Here is an 18005-nt window from a genome sequence, read left to right as displayed (position 1 = left end):
TCTTTACAATTTATATAAATGACTTGGATGAAGGGACTGATGGTACGGTTGCTAAATTTGCTGATGACACAAAGATATGTAGGAAAGTAAGTTGTGAAGAGGGTGTAAGGAGGCTACAAAAGGATATAGATAGGTTCGGTGAGTGGGCAAAGATCTGGCAAATGGTGCATAATATAAGAAAATGTGAGGATGTCCATTTTGGCAGGATGAATAAAAAAGAGGCATATTATCTAAATGGTGAGAGATTGCAGAGGCCTGAGATGCAGAGGGATCTGGGTGTCCTAATGCATGAATCACAAAAGGCTAATATGCAGATACAGCAAGTAAATAGGAAGGCTAATAGAATGTTACCTTTTATTACAAGGGGAATTGAATGCAAAAGTAGGGAGGTTATGCTTCAGTTATACAGGGCATTGGTGAGACCATATCTGGAGTACTGTGTATCATACTAATCTCCTTATTTAAGGAAAGATCAGTTCAGAGAAAGTTTACTCGATTAATACCTGGAATGGGCAAGTTATTTTATGAGGAAAGGCTGGATAGGCTAGGCTTATATCTACTGGAATTTAGAAGAGTAAGAGGCGACCTTATTGAAAAATATAAGATCCTGTGGGTACTTGACAGGGTGAATGTGGAGAGGGTGTTTCCTCTTGGAGAATCTAGAATCTAGAACACTATCTCAAAATAAGAGAAATTTAAACTTTCCTGGTTTACGGCAGCTTGTGCTTCACTTCCCCCGATGCTGTGGCCTGCAATGGAAGGAGCCCGGAGCTGCTGTACTACACTTTTCTCACCAAGTCCGGATGGAAATCCGGGCGAGAAGTGTGCAGCTCCAGACTAAGGCAAGTAAAAAGGAGTGCGTGGCAATCTGATTGTGATTGCCAATCCATGGAGGCTCTGGCCCATTATGATTGAATTTAATGTCCCTTTTGAAAGGGAGAAATGCGAAACAGCTACTGAGACCCTAGATTTTGATAAGGCTGAATTCAGTACAGTGAGACAGACTCTATTCACAGCAGTACCAAAAAGTCCAAGGGACGGACACACCATCCGTGATTAACTGGAAAGGTTAAAGATAGTATCAAACTTAAAGAAAAAGCATATAATTAAGTAAAGACAGGCAGCAGGTCAGAGGATTGGACAGAATATAAAGAACAGCAAAGAATGACTAATAGACTAATAAGGAGGGAAAAACTAAAATACGACAGAAAGCTAGCCAAAAATATAAAAATAGATGGTAAGAGTTTTTATAAATATTTAAAAAAGAAAAGAGTTAACGATGCGAACGTTGGTCCTATAGAAAGTGAGTCTGGAGAATTGATAATGGGAAACAAGGAGACGGCAGATGAATTGGACACGTACGTTGCATCGGTTTTCACTATAGATGACACAAGTAACATCCCAGAACCAGGCATAAACCAGGAAATGGAAGTGGGAAAGGAAGTCAGGAAAATTATAGTCACCAGAGAAGTGGTACTGAGTAAAATGTTGGAGCTAGGGGCTGACAGGAGCCCGGGTCCTGATAGACCTCATCCTAGGGTCTTAAAAGAAGTGCCTAGTGAGCTAGTTGATGCATTGGTTTTAATTTTCCAAAACTCACTAGATTCAGGGAAGATCCCATTAGATTCAAAAAGGGATGGAGACAGAAAGCGGGAAACTACAGGCAAGTTAGCTTAACCATCTAATGGGATCTTCCCCGAATCTAGGAAGTTTTGGAAAATTAAAACCAATGCATCAACTATCTCACAAGACACTTTTAAGACCCTAGGATGAAATCCATCACGACCCAAGCTCTTGTCAGCCGCAGCTCCAACAATTTACTCAGTACCACTTCTCTGGTGACTATAATTTTCCTGACTTCCTTCCCCACTTCCATTTCCTGGTTTATAGCTGTTTCCGGGATGTTACTTGTATCCTCTATAGTGAAAACTGATGCAAAATACCTGTTCAATTCATCTGCCATCTCCTTGTTTTCCATTCTCAATTCTCCAGTCTCACTTTCTATAGGACCAATGCTCACTTCATTAATTCTTTTCTTTTTAAAATACCTATAAAAACTCTTACCATCTGATTTTATATTTTTGGTTAGCTTTCTCTCATACTTTAGTTTTTTCCTCCTTATTAGTCTTTTAGTCATTCTTTGCCGTTCCTTATATTCTGTCCAATCCTCTGACCTGCCACCTGTCTTTGCATAATTATATGCTTTTTCTTTAAATTTGATACTATCTTTAACAATTCTCGTTAACCATGGATGGTGTGTCGTGGGGAAATGTTAGAAGCTATTATTAAAGAAGTTATAGCAGGGCACTTGGATAAGCTCAAGGTCATCAGGCAGAGTCAAGCAGGAACAGTCTCAGTTGCTGCTGCTGCTTCTCACCTTTAGGCAGCTTCATGGTTTCCTGCTGGGCTTTAAAAAAAAATTGGAATCGCAAAGCTGCCCTAAGGTCGGATGCAACAGCAGCAACTAATGAAATTGGCCTGACACTGACAGACTGGTAAAAAAATATCAGAACTCTCAGCCTGACAAATCCATTTTTTAAAAGCCAGTCTTTCAGCTCTGGCTGTTCAGCATGGATATCATGAAAATGTAATAATTTGCATAATATTATTGTGATTTATTGTAAAGGTAGGTTAATAACGGGGTTTAGATTAGTTTCTCTGTATGTGTGTGTGAGGGATTTAATTGCATTAGAGACATCTAGTCTGGAGCTTTTGAGTGATCAGAAGGGAAGCTAGGTTTGAAATGCTAAATATGTAAACATGCCTGAAGTTTTAGAATGTGAGGTGTGAGGAATATTTGCATTTTTAGATAAACCAGAATAGTTTGAATTTCAAAGAGATGATGAGATGTTACACCTAGCCATATGAATCTAAGTCAAACAGTGTGTTTATTTTTCTCAAAGGTTACTGATAATATGAGTACTATGGAAGATTTATATTATGGAGAAAGAAACGTTGTAAAGACATATTGGAACAATGGAATTTACGTTAAAAAGGGAGAAACATGTATAAAGGAGATGAGGTTATGTATAAGGAGGAAGGAATTCTAAGATCTAACAAATGTGAAAAGCCTCCAGCCACTATGCCTCAAAGCTGCTGTCCACAGAACCAGAGCTAAGAAAACTCACTGTGAATATCACTGTCTCGGGCATTGTGTTGCTTTGCCTGGGTTTGTTTAAATCTATTTGTTTTTACTGTTGCCTTAATGGATGTGTAACTAGGAGTCAGATTAATTAGGGGAGTTAGGAACTATTATAGTAGTAATTTGTAGACCTATATAGGTGCTTAAAATCTTTTCTACTATTAATAAATGTTTCATTTAGTTTTATAAAAGAACCTCTAAGACTCAGTGGACTTATTATTATTGAATTCAAAGCACGCATCTCAAAATAAAATTGCAAATTGCAAAACATTTGTGGCAGCTGTTTCTAGTTTCCATCTGGGATTTGAGCAGCTCAGCATTTACCATCTGCTGTGCCATAGCAAAATTGGGGGCTCTTTGCAGGATGTATTTGAAATTCCTTGATTGGTTTGGGGTTGATGGATCTTAAGGTTATGAGTATGAGAAGCACGTTGAATTCAGGAGTTGCTGTGAAGTATTTATTTTTTTAAGTGGTGAGATTACAATATGGCTTTGACAGCTGCTATGACTTATCTGCGAGTTGAAGTTACAAATTTTGTTGGCAAATAAAGCTAGGTTAATGGAACTGGCTGGTAAGTTACAATTAGGATGATCTGCAGTGCTAAAAAAAATTAAAAGTATAGTACAGCACTTTCAATTGGAAGGAAAGCCCGAGGGACCACATTTTCCAAGGGGTGGGTCATTGGAATGGGCTCAAATTAAAATTGGAACTAGAGGCAGCAGAAAAAGAAAAGCAAAGAGAAAGGGCATTCCAAAGGGGACAGGCAGAAAGGCAGGAGAGAGAAAGGAAACAGGAAAGGGAATTAGAAATGGTGAGCTAGAAAAGGAGGAAAGAGAAAAAGAGAGGATTCTAGCTTAAAATGCTGGGAGTTAACAAAGAGACACCTGCAGGTATGAAAGGATTTATTTCCAGATGAGAACCCCAATGAGGAGATGTTTAAAACTTAGATAAGTTCTTACAACGTTTGAAGAAAGAGATGCTGGAGCATTCTTTATTTCATTTGAGCAAATAGCTAAACAGATGAAATGGCCACAGGAATATTGGACATTGTTGTTACAATCTTAGGTTGGTGGGTAGAACACATAAGGTTTATGCTTTACTGTCAGAAGAAATGTCAATGAACTATGATGTAGTAAAAAAAAGGCTACTTTGAGTGCATGCAAATTGGTTCCTGAGGTATATAGGCAGACATTTAGGAATATGAGAAAACAACCTGGGCAAACATATATTGAGTTTGAGGGAGTAAAACAAAGTAGTTTTAACCGGTGGCTATGGGAATTAAAGATAGAGATGACATATGCAGCTCGTAGAGAAGTAATTCTTTTGGAAGAATTTAAAGATTCAATTCCTTCGGTAGTGAGAACACATGTGGAGGAACAAAGGGTTGAAACAGTAAAACAAGCAGCAGGGATAGCTGATGATTATAAGTTGGTCCATAGAGCTAAACCTTTTTTTTGTCACCCTTTTAAATTAGAGAAAGATAAAAAGTGGGAAAGTGAAAGGAAGCTGGGTAGGCAAGGAAGAGAAGGTGTAGGTGGAAATTCCCAGGAAGTTTTTTTTTCAGGATAAAAAGAAAGGTGCTGAGGGTAGAAATGACACTTGGACACACAAAATCAGTACATTGGTGATTACAGAGAAAATCTATTGGGATTGTTGGGGTTCAGAAAAGTCCTGGAAGTAAAAATACTGTGGATCCTGAGGTTCAGGCACAGGAAAAATCGGTGGTTTGTGTACAGGGAAAACAAGAAGAGTTCATGATAGATAAAGAAGTGGGAATGTGTCCACAATTTACCCCAGAGAGCTCTGAGGAGCAGGTTGCAGAAATGTTAAAAGATTTTGTATGTGAAGGGAAAGTCTTTCCATGTATACAGGATGGAGTAGGTAAAGATGTTAACATTTTAAGAGACTCAGGGGCTGGTCAATCCTTAATGATGTGGGAAAGCAATATTTGTTCAGAGGGAGTATTGCAGGAACAAGTGATAATAAGTGGGGTTCATGGAGATGCTAAATCTATTCCATTGTGGAAGGTAAATTTAAAGAGTAAGTGGAAAACAGGTGAGGTGATTGTTGGAGTAGTGGAAAAATTGCCCATTGCAGGGGTTCAATTTATTTTAGGCAATGATAATGCTGGGTCACAGATGTGGGTGATGCCTATGGTAGTTGAACAGCTTGGAGAAGTGACTTTAACAGAGAGTTTTGCAGAGAGAGCATCCTGGATTGTTTCCAGATTGTGCGATAACAAGATCACAGGTTGGAACAAGGAGAACAGGAAGTTAAAAGGCAGGGAGAAGGTGTGGAAGCCCAATTAATTGACACTGTTGTTTGATAACATTGTTCAGGAAGAAAGAATAGAGGATAATTCATTTGAGGTATTTATCTGAAGGCAGTTAGTAGAGTTACAGAAAAAGAATATGCAAATAAGGCAGTTATATCAGACAACTTACTCAGAAACAGAGGCAGAATATATTCCAGAATGTTTTTACCTTAAGGGCAATGATTTAATGAGCAAATGGTGGCCTTATCATGATTCAGAAAATGAAAGCTGGAGGGAAGATTGTTATATCATTTATATATAGAAGTGAAATTCTGAGAATAGCTCATGAAATTCCAATGTGGATATATTTAGGAATGAGAGGGACATGTGCCAAAATACAACAACATTTTTATTGACCTGGATTGCATAGAGATGTAGTCAAATTCTGTAGAACATGTCACATATGTCAGGTGATAGGGAAACCACAAGCAGTGATTAAGCCAGTACCTTTAGTTCCAGTTCCAGCATTTGAAGAACTTTTTACTAGGTTATGATTGATTGTGTAGCACCCCTCCCTAAGACTAAAAGTGGGAATCAATATTTACTGACAAAAATGGAAGTGTCTAAAAGGTTTCCTGAAGCAATACCTTTGAGAAATATTACAACAAAAAGAATTGTGGAGGAGTTGATGAAGTTTTTTTACAAGATATGATTTACCTAAAGAAATAGAATCAGATCAGGGTTCAAATGTCATGTCACACCTACTTAAGAAAGTAATGAACTGTTTGGGGATAAAACAATTTAAGTGAACAGCTTATCATCCTGACTCAAAAGGGGCTTTGGAAAGATGGCATCAAACTTTAAAAACTATGATGAGCGCATATAGTCAGGACTATCCACAGGATTGAGAAAAGGAATTTCATTCTTGTTATTTGCTATTAGGAATGCTCCTAATGTATCGACTGGCTTTAGTCCTTTTGAACTATTTTATGGTTATGAGGTAAGGGGACCACTGAAATTGATTCATGAGAAATTGGTGGGCCAGCATTCGGAAACTACTCTCCTGGATTATGTATCAAGCTTCAGAGAAAGATTGGACAGAGCATGTGAGTTCGCTGTGAGAAAGCACAGCAAGTGATGAAAGTAAAGGCAGACAGGAAAGCTACAGCTCGTGGTTTTGTTGCTGGGGAAAAAGTGCTAGTTCTGCTACTGGTACTGGGTGACTCATTAAAGGCAAGGTTTAGTGGGCCTTACAGGATTGAAAAGAAACTGAGTGAAGTAAATTGTTTAAGAAATACTGCAGACAGAAGAAAGAAGCAGAGGGTATGTCATGTAGATATGCTTAAAAACTATTTAACAGGGAAGAAGACCAAAAAGAGATATTAGTAGTGGTAGAAAGGGAGATAGAGGTAGAAATGAAGGATTCTGAAATTGATTTTCCTGTTGTCAAATTGGGTAATGAGGGGGTACTTGAAAATTTAATTGTAATATTGACATGTGTCAAAGTGATATGAAGAAGCTATTGCAGTCACACAAAGCTATTTGTGGGAATAAACTGAGGAGGACAAATTTAGCTATACATGATGTGTGTGTAGAGGTTTCATCTTCCACGAGGCAACATCCTTATAGATTAAATCCGGCAAAGTTATCACAAGTACAGAGCGAAATTTAGTTCATACTTCAAAATGATATAATTGAGTCCAGTTGCAGTAACTATAGTTCCCTTATTGTGCTGTTACCAAAACCGGATGAAGCACAAAGACTGTGTGTTGAAAGGCGAATGTCGTGGCAAAAGTGGATTCATGTCCTATACCACAGTTGGAAGATTGTATTCAAGTGGGACAATCAAAATGTTTCACAAAGATCGACTTGCTGAGAGGATATTGGCAAGTATCATTATTAGAGAAAACAAAGGAGATATTGGCTTTTGTGACACCAGATAGGCTATATCAGTTTAAAGTCATGCCATTTGGTATGAAAAATGCACCTGTAACATTTCAAGACTGACAACATAATTGCAAGACTGAGCAATTGTGCTGTTTATCTTGATGACTTAATAGTTTTCAGTTAAACATGGGAGGATCATTTACAATATCTGGAAGAATGATTTAATCAACTATAAGGAGCTAATTTGGTGATGAATGTGGCTAAAAGTGAATTTGCAAAAGCGCAAGTTACATATCTAGGCCATACCATTGGACATGGTAAGGTGGCTCCCAACAAAAGTAAAAGTTTTGAGATTTTGGGGCATGAGTGGATTTTGCCAGAAATTTGTACCAAATTTTAATAGTGTGGTTGCTCCATTGACTGAACTATTAAAAAAGAATAAGAAGTTTCAGTGGACACAGGAGTGTCAGAAGGCATCTGACAATTTGAAAACTGTTTTGACTTTGACACCAGTTTTGGCAGTACCCAATTATGCCAAGCAATTCAAATTGGCTGTTGCCACAAGCGATACAGGCATTGGGGCCGTATTGTTACAAGAAGGTGATACTAGAATTGAGAAACCGATAGGGACGTTGAATGTACAACAGAGAAGATGTTCAATGTTCGAAACAGAAACTCTGGATCTGGTGTTAGCATTGCAGCATTTAGAGATTTATGTTGCAAGCAATTCATCAAAAACAATTGTTCATACAGATCATAATCTTTTAAAGTTTCTGGACAAATTTCGAGACAGAAGTGCAAGGCTATTCAAATGGAGTCTGTTACTGCAACCATTTAATCTACAGATGTGGCTGGATGAAAAAATCTAATTGCAGATGCATTGTCAAGAGTCTGAAGCTGAAAAGGGAAAATTGGACATTTAAAAGCCTGGACACCAGACTGGAATGATTTCTGCTGATACCAAAGATATATATATATATTATGTTAATACATAATGTTAATAATAGTGTGGTAATATAATGGTGTGAGTATGTAGATAAGTTTATCGGAGGGAATGTATGATGGGTTAAGAAAATGAAGCCTTCTTTTGAAATTATGGTGGTTCATTTTCCAATAAGGGGGGGGGGGGGGTGTCATGAAAATGTAATAATTTTCATAATATTATTGTGATTTAATGTAAAGGGAGGTTAATAGGTGGTTTGAATTAGTTTCTGTGTGTGTGCGTGCGTGTAAGGGATTTAATTGCATTAGAGTCAGCCAATCTGGAGCTTTTAAGTGATCAGAAGGGAAGCTAGGTTTGAAATGTTAAATATGTAAACGTAGCTGAAGTTTTAGAACGTGAGGTGTGAGGAATATTTACATTTTTAGATAAGCCAGAGTAGTTTGAATTTCAAAGAGATGATGAGATATTACATATAGCTGTATGCAGCTAAATCAAACAGTGTGTTTATTTTTTTCAAAGGTTACTGTTAATATGAGTACTATGGAAGATTTATATTATGGAAAAAGTAAAGTTGTAAAGACATATTGGAACAATGGAATTTACAATAAGAAGGGAGAAACATGAATAAACGAGATGAGGTTATGCGTAAAGAGGAAGGCATTCTATGATCTAACAAATGTGAAAAGCCTCCAGCTTCTATGCCTCAAGTTGCTGTCTACCGAACCAAATCTAAGAAAACTCACTGTGAATGTCACTATCTAGGGTATTGTGTGCTTTGCCTGGGTTTTTTAAATTTATTTGTTTTTACTGTTACCTTAATGGATGTGTAACTGGGAGTCAGATTAATTAGGGGAGTTAGGAGTTATTATAGTAGTAATTTGTTGGCCTATATAGATGCTTAAAGTCTCTTCTACTATTAATAAATGTTTAATTTAGTTTTGTAAGAAACCTCTAAAACTCGGTGGACTTATTACTATCAAAATAAAATTACAAATTGCAAAATATTTGCGGCAGCTGTTTCAAGTTTCCCTCTAGGGTTTGAGCAGTTCGGCATTTACCATCCACTGTGCCAGAACAGTGGATGATGAGAAACTGAAATAATGAGCCCACCCCTACCACCCCCCCCCCCCCCAGGGCACCAATGTTTGGCACTGTCTGCACCCAACTCTCCCGGGCCTTGGTCAGAGGTTAAGTAACAGTTTGCCCGAGTCAGCTTTCTTTCTCTCCACCGTCATTCTACTGGTAGTCGTTGCCCTCCTTCCAGCTCTTTCAGATGCACCTGTAATTTTCACTTCATTCCACATTGTTGTACATTGTCTTAAGCGTTCTATCCTTGCCAGACAGGAATTAGCCTATGCTCCATCAATCAAACATTGTGTATTTGTTCTACTTGTGCAGAATATGAAACTATTTTTCTGGATATCTGCACTTTCTGCAGTGATCCTGACTTCCCTGTGGTTTGCAATTTCAACTTCCCCTCCCACACTCATTCTGATTTCTAGATTTGACCTCCTACCCTGTTCAAACTAAGCTCAAATACAAATACAAACAGGTTTTCAACATTTTTATTGATACTCTGCAGCTCTCTTGTCTGAACATTAATTTAGTGATCACACACTTGAGTTTTCTCTCTTTCCTTTAACCTTCCGTTTTTATCTGCTTCAACACCCTTTGTATTTATAAAGCTTTTTCACTGTTTGACTGGATGATACCTTATATATAGTCACTGTCTCATTCCGAGCTCTTCCCAGCTTTTAAGGAAAGGCTATTCACGGTCTATTAAATCAAATAGCTTTGTGATCACAGTCAAAGTAAATGATTTGACTCCCATCAGTTGTTCTCCTTTCTCCTCTGTTTTGGTTGAGTTTATTCAGTACTATAAGTATCTGTTTCCAACTCTGATAAAAGTGGATCCATCTTTTGTTTTTGCATGTTCTCATGGACCTGCTGTACACAATATGTCCAGCATTTAGGGGTTTTTTTAGATTTGCAATTTTATCTTGGCATTTTATTTGTTCTTATTTTTAATTCCTTTCCTCATTCACTTGTCAAAAATACTCAATGTATACTTACGATTTTTTTAAGTCTGTTTTTTTTATTGTAAGAAAAGTGGAAATCGACATCAAATGGTCTGAGTCCCAAGATGTCACCTATGTGTGACTGAAATGACCCCCCAACATAAAAGGTGAGGTTTTGATATCCTGCCATGCATTGTAAACAGCTGATTGTCTCCGCAGGTCTTCTGGTACTGAGACGTACATCTAAAGGGAAGCTTTCTCTGCTGTCTTTATTGCCTGGGGTTCTACCTGCTATATGTCTTGCATGCCAAAGTGCTTGGCTATCCTCCTTTCTTCCTGCATTATAGCTATCAAACCCATACTCTCTGACAAAGAACTCCTCGGTGCAATTCACTTATTAACACTGTCTCAATAATATTTCAAGATCTTGCTACCAGTTGGCTATCTGACAGCATGGCCCAAATTTTCATCTTGGGCTCAGAAAACTTGAGTTGGGCCTGTTCCTGACTTCCTAAACCTGAACCAATTTTGAACCCCATTCCCGCCACAATTTTTTTATTTGAGAAATATGGTGGGGATGGAGTGCTCAGGTTTTGTGAGCCGCTATGCAGTGTGGGAGGAGTGCGGAAGGATTATGGGTGTGGAGGCAGGCTGGTTAGAAGGCCCATCTCAGTTCTCAGAGACAGCAGCCCAGCTCCCAACATCATTCTCATGCCCCCTAAGCCTCACACCCCCATCCACCCCTCATGGTCAGTCCATTCTCCCTCATATCCTCAGGCCACTCCATGGCCCCTCCATGCCCCCTCACACTCCAAAGACCCCTCATACACTACCTGCCCACTCCATGCTTCCCATGTATCCATCATAGCCACTCATCCAGTATTCATTATGGTCAGACCTCAGGATGTCTTGTCATTCAAATACACATCATACTGAAAAAACTTAAAAAAACATTAAATTTCATCAGGTGGTCAATTTGTTGTAAAAATAAACAAATAGTTATTCACTTATCATATCCTTTAATAACCTCCTAAAATTGTCAATTAAAATGTGAACATTGCCTCCCAGTGGAGATAATCAGTTATTGAAATTTTGAAACTCAGCCAAACATTCATAATGGGCTCAGCTATAATAACAAAACATTGGAAATATAAACAATGCAATCTATTTAAACTGAAAAAGATGGCCTCTTTTTTAAGTTTCACCAGATGCCCTGTCAATCAAAGCAGTCCCAGAACAGGTGGCTGCTCTTTTTGTCTCTAAATGAAAGCTTCTGAAAGGTTGTTTAATTTAAAAGAACTCTGGGCATTTAAATCGCTTCAGATCATTGCAGTCGAGATCACAAGCAGTGATTTCTATAGTTTTGAATGCATATCAAAACATAAATAATGCTGGTCAACGTAATGGCAAAGCCCTATGATGAATCACTGCAGTTAAAAACACATCTAAATTACAATACAGCATCTAATAATAACATTTGAAGTTGCCAAAACATTTAACACTTATCTGTCAAAATGTACCTGACTCTCCACCAGGCATCCCCCAGTGGTCACAAACTCTCCAATGAGGTGGGGGTTTTTTTAGCCTTTCCAAAAGCTGTACCAGCACAGAAATAGTGGTGGTGGGCAGGAGGTATTTCAAATTTCCGGTCAAGCTCACAATGGCGATCCCAACCTCAGAAGAGGTGCGTGTGAGGTTGTGACCCAAGGCCTACCTGACCCGCGAAAAGGCCACACAAAAATAGCACAGTGCTTTCAAGGCGTTGCAAATTTGAAATTAGCCAATGAATTCTAGGTGCAGGAGTTTCGGGTTGTCGGGCGGGCGGGCCAGGGAGCGGCTGGGAAATGGCCCGCTGCTCGCGATCGGCCCCAGATCCATGATTTCACGCTGGCTGGCCAATTAATGCCCAGCCAGCGTGAAAGGCGCTCTTTGAAGCTCAGCACTGCTGTGGTGGGGCAGGAGGAGGGTGAGCGCAAAAAAATCTGTGCATGTGCGATGGAGCTCGCACTGAAAGCTCCCTGAAGCCAGGGAGCTGGAGTAATTTTAAAATCAAGAATAAAGATCCTGAAAATGTGAAAAAAATTTCTTCACATAGGACTCACATGAACAAAAACATAGTAAAAATTCTGTCAAAATATTTTATTTATTTTTAAATTAGTGTTGGAAACCTCATCCCGTCCTTGGATGAGGTTTCCTCAAACATGCAAAGGTTGCCTGTCCGATTTGTCTGCCCGCCAACTGTAAGGTTGGACAGGCAGAAAAAAATAGCATTTAGTTCATTGATTAATGTCCTTAATAGGCCTCTTAATTGCCCGTGGGCACGCGGCCAACTCGCGCACTCACCTGCTGACTGAAATATTGCGTCAGTGCGTGATGATGTCGGGATGCTTGCCAGAGGTCATCGCACGCTATTTTACGCCCGATCGGGTCGGGTGCAAATTCTGCCCCAAGTTTTTGTCATTCCCGACCCATCACCAGATGAAAATCCGGTGACATAACTAACCTAAAATACTTTGAGTTGACTGCATAGTTGCAGAATGCTGCACAAGTTCAGCATTAATGACTTTTAATGAGGCTTTAATAAATTGTGTCTCTTACAGTTTTTTGCCAAAGTTTACATTTTGAGAGGGGTATAAATATTCAGAGCAGCATTAAACGTGGATGAAGTCTGCTTGCACTCTGGAGGCATTTCACCTGTTATAAATTAATTTATACTGTCAATACTACTAAACTGAGAAAAATAAGGGTCTACATCTAAATTTGCAAATAATTTAGCAGAAATTAATTTTGCTCTCTTCTAAATTCAAATCCAAATTACATTTAGACTGACAAAATCACAAAATTGTGTTGTGGATTCTATGAATGCCCAAAAAGTTTTATAAAGTTATGTTTAAGTATCTCCAAGAAAATTCTCTAGAGAAATATTTTGCCTTATATTTAAAGAAAAGGCTCAATAATATTAATTGTGAACGAACATCACAGTGCAAGGGATAAAGCATGAACTACCATAATTACAGGAGTATAGATAAACAGAATCAATATAATTTGTGCATTTAATATGATTGACTAAACAATTGCTTTGTCCTATTGATGCATGCCTTACAGATATCCTTTGTCTTAAGATATTTACCTAAATGTTGAGGTTCCTTCCATTTTGCCACGTTTAGACAGAATTTCAGGTTTTGGTTTAAAGTTTTCCCGGGGTTTGATATCTCCATATGAAGGGTATTTTTCATGGTATTCAGTCAGCAGACAAGGCTGCAGAGTCTTGTCATAGAATCCTGTTGGCATGTGTGGACAGTGATGCCGCCTGTTAAATGAAAAGGAGATAAGGTTTACTTATTGACACAGATGTTTTTTTGATCGCGATCAGGAGCAAGAATAAAACAAGTATCTGAAGTGGTCTACAATGCTGTCACTTGGTGGTACAGACTGCAACCTAGCAATTATCTATTTTGTTGTATTAGTTGATCATCACTTCACAGAGGAATTACCCCATTTAAATTAATGGGGAAAGGCTTATATTAAGAGCATAGAGAAATGTGTTAAATGTCAATAACAGTTGTGTTTTCTATGCTCATGTCGTTAAATTAAATAGAAAAGCAATATCACTGTGCAATCTTCACAAGCTGTACATGCTACTCATAAATATTAGGAAGTCAGTGGAAATGGTAAAATAAATAAATGATCCATATTGGGTTGGATTCAACTGTGCATAAGTAGCTTCCCACAGATTTTGCTGTGTCAGATCATTTTGTTGATAGTATAATGCTTTACTTTGCCCTGATAAATAAAATGCTGTAATCACATTTGCTAATGCATCAGGAAGGTTTTTTTTAATTCTTTCATGGGTTTTTTTAATCCATTCATGGGATGTGGGCATTGCTGGCTAGGCCAGCATTTATTGCCCATCCCTAATTGCCCTTGAGAAGGTGGTGGTAAGCTACCTTCTTGAACAACTGCAGTCCATGTGGTGTAGGTACACTTACGGTACTGTTGGAAGGAAATTCCAGGATTTTGATCAAGCAACTGTGAAGCAATGGTGACATAGTTTCAAGTCAGGATGGAGTGTGGCTTGGAGAGGAAATTGCAGGTGGTAGTATTCCCATGTGTCTGCTGCCCTTGTCATTCTAGGTGGTGGAGGACATTGGTTTGGAAGGTGTAATCGAACGAACATTGGTGAGTTGCTGCAGTGCATCTTGTATATAGTACACATATTGACCTCTTCTTGTAGCCACACTATTTATGTGGCCAGTCAAGTTCAGTTTCTGGTCAACAGTAACTCCCAGGATGTTGATGGTAGAGGATTCAGCGATGGTAAAGTCATTGAATGTGTTGGAGGAATGTTAGATTCTCTGTTGTTGGTGATAGTCATTGCCTGGCACTTGTGCAACACGATTGTTACTTGCCACAAGCCTGACTGTTGTCCAGGTCTTGCTGCATATGGAATGCAGTGTTTCAGTATCTGAGGAGTTGTAAATGGCACTGAACATGGTGCAATCATTAGTAAATATCCCCACTTATAACCTAATGATGGAACGAATGTCACTGATTGGGCAGCTGAAGATGGTTGGGCTCAGAACACTGACCTGAGAAATTCCTGCAGCAATGTCCTGGGATTGAGATGATTGGCCTCCAGCAACCACACCAATCTTCCTTTTCGCTAGGTATAGCACCAACCAGTGGAGAGTTATCCCATTGATTCCAATTGACTTCAATTTTGCTCGGGCACCTTGACGCCACATGTGTTCAAATGCTACTTTAATGTCAAGGGCAGTCATTCTCACTTCCTCTCTTGCATCCAACGATTTTGTCTGTGTTTGGACCAATGCTGTAATGAGGTCAGGAACTCAGTGGCCTTGGCAGAACCCAAACTGAGCATCAGTTATTGCTGTGTAAGTGCCACTTCATAACACTGTTGATGATACCTTCCATCACTTAGCTGATGATCGAGAGGAGGTTGGTGGAGCAATAATTAGCTGGATTGGATTTGTCCTGCTTTTTGTGGGCAGGACATTCCTGAGCAATTTTCCACATTGTCAGGTTGATGCCTATGTTCTAACTGTACTGGAACAGCTTGGCTAAGGACATGGCTAGTTCTGGAGCACAAGTCTTCAGTACTATTGCCAGGATGTTGTCAGGTTCATTGCCTTCACAATATCCAGTGCCTCCAGCTGTTTCTTGATATTATATGAGTGAAAGGAATTGGATGAAGACTGGCATCTGTGATGCTGGGGACCTCAGGAGGTGACTAAGATGGATGATTTATTAGGCACTTCATGCTGAAGGTGGTTGCAAATGCTTTAGCCTTATCTTTTGCACCAATATGCTTGGGTACCTCATCATTGAGGATATGGATATATTTGGAGCCTCTTCTTCCTGAATGCTGTTCCATTCACGACTGGATATGGCAGGACCACATTGCTTTGATCTGATCCGTTGGTTATGGGATTGCTTAGCTCTGACTATCACATACTGCTTCTGCTGTTTGACATAAAAATAATTCAGGTTGTTATCTCATTTTTAGGTATATCTGTGCTGCTCCTGGCATGCCCAGGTTGATCCTTTGGCTGTATGGTAATGGGAAAGTGAGGGATATGTTGTGCCAGGAGATTATGGGTTATGGTTGAGTACAATTCTGCTGCTGATGATGACTTGCAGCATCTCATGGATGCCCAGTTGTCAACTGATAGATCTGTTCTGAATCTATCTCATTTAGCATGGTGGTGGTGCCACACAACATGATGGAAGGTATTCTTCATGTGAAGACAGGATTTTGTCTTCAAAAGGACTGTGTGATGGTCACTCGTTTATATACTGTTATGGACAGATGCATCTGCAACAGATAGATTGGCAAGGACAAGGTCTAGTAGGTTTGTCTCTCATTGATTCCCTCATCACTTGTCGCAGGCACAGTCTGACAGATATATCCTTCAGGACACAGCCAGTTTGGTCAGTATTGGTGCTACCGAGACACTTTTGGTGATGGATTTTGAAGCCCCCCCACCCACAGTACATTCTGTGCCCTTGCCAACCTCAGCACTTCTTCCAAGTGATGTTCAACATGGAGCAATGCTGATTCATCATTTGAGGGGGTGAGGGCGGTAGGTAGTAATCAGCAGGAGGTTTCCTTGTTCACGTTTGACCTGATGCCATGAGACTTCATGGGGTCCAGAGTCAATGTTAAGGACTCCCAGGGCAACACACTTCTGACTATATGCCACTGTGCTACAACCCCTGGTGGGTCTGTCCTGTCATCTTCCACTTTCAAACGATGTTTCACGTTGAGTTTGGGCAGTCTCATGATAAGTTTAAATCACCCAAACTTATTTCAATTGGGAATAAAAATTCAAATACACCACACCTTAGTGCATGCTGGAAATGTAAGTTGCAAAATTGTGTCTGCCAGATAGGAAATGTGATCTTTACCAAAGAACAGCATATTAGAATGTTTACTCCTTACAATAACTTGGCTTTATATAGTGCCTTTGATGTAGTAAAATCTCCCAAGGCATTTCACAGGAGTTTGACACCAAGCCACATAGAAAGATAGAGACAGTTGATCAAAGACATTTAGAGAGGGAATTCTAGAACTTAGAGCTTAGGCAACCAAAGGCACAACAATCAATGGTGGAGGAAGGGAATTTCAGAGCTGTGCAAGAGGCCAGATTTGGAGGAGTATAGCAATGTTAGTACCAACACAACTGGCAAAGGAAGAGAATTTTCAGTCTAGGCTAGATTCCAATATAGATTCCAAAAGACGCACGAACAGTAGTCTAACCCAATATGGGTGGAATCGTCTGATCCCGGTGGCAGCGGGCATCATGGCGGGTGGGGGGGATGGTGCAATTCAGTGTAAGGAGCAGAAATCGGTTTCACGCTGGCGTGAAAACACGGTGGGATCATCCGATGGTGTTCTAGAGGAACGGTTGCTTTGCATGCTGGGTGGATCCTCATACGCATGGATCCACCGCAAAGCATCTCTCAGAAGGTGAGAGGTCTCCGTTGACGCTTCAGGCCTACTTCGGAATATCATAGTCTTGGCCATGGGCTGCCATGGTGAGTGTGAGAGGAAGGTGTACCGGGGGGTGGTTGGTGAGGTTGGTGGGGGGGAAATGAAGGTGCCGGGGAGGGTGAGCTTGGGAGGGAGAAGGAGGGAGTACTGGAGGACGAAGGGGCAGGATGCCGCAAGTGGGGAGGTAGGTGTAAGGGGGGAGGAAGGTGTAAAGGAGACAGTTTGGAAGGAAGCAGGTGTCCAGAGAGAGAGGAGAGAGTTTGGCCGGTGCGGGGGGGGGGGGGGGGGGGGGGGGGGGGGGGGGGGGGGGGTGGGGGTGTGCAGTGAGGGGGAGGTGTCTGAGGGGAGGAGGGAATTTGGAGAGAGGAAGGTGTCCAGGGGAGAAGAGAGATCAGAGAAGGGAAGGTGTCCGGGGAGAGGAGGGAGTAAGGGTGGAGGAGGGAATAACGGTGGAGGAAGGAGTAAGGTGGGGGGGATGTCCAGGTGAACATACAAGGGAAGGGGTCTATGGAGTGTTATGATCCCCAGCTGAGGTTACTCCTGGACAAGTTTGATCCCAGAGTGGAATCCAGCTTGACTGATCCTAACTTTTATTTGCTTGTGTAGACACGTGGAGAGTAGCCACTGTGCAGAGGCCCAAGAATCAGCTGATGAACTTATAACAAAAGAATGAAACATTTATTCAACAAGAAAAGATGAACTATATTACAATACACCTTCACCCACTACTAAACCTTTACAGATA

General features: G+C 40.1%; 1 protein-coding gene across 1 annotated transcript in view; it reads right to left on the bottom strand.

Moving 5' to 3' along the window:
• Nucleotides 1-17303, bottom strand: part of saxo2 (stabilizer of axonemal microtubules 2) — a 47149-nt gene extending 29846 nt beyond the window's left edge. The window contains exons 1-2 of the mRNA XM_041174655.1: nt 17269-17303; nt 13376-13555 (exon numbers count right to left, since the gene is read on the bottom strand). Of these exons, the coding sequence (XP_041030589.1) occupies nt 13376-13555; nt 17269-17303 (215 nt within the window). The remainder of the gene's footprint in view (nt 1-13375; nt 13556-17268) is intronic.
• Between the last annotated feature and the right edge of the window lie 702 nt (nt 17304-18005).

Source organism: Carcharodon carcharias, chromosome 26 (genome assembly GCF_017639515.1).
Source record: "Carcharodon carcharias isolate sCarCar2 chromosome 26, sCarCar2.pri, whole genome shotgun sequence".
Classification (NCBI taxonomy): Eukaryota; Metazoa; Chordata; class Chondrichthyes; order Lamniformes; family Lamnidae; genus Carcharodon; species Carcharodon carcharias.
The sequence above is the reverse complement of the archived record's forward strand: the minus strand, read 5'-3'. Positions and strand labels throughout refer to the sequence as shown.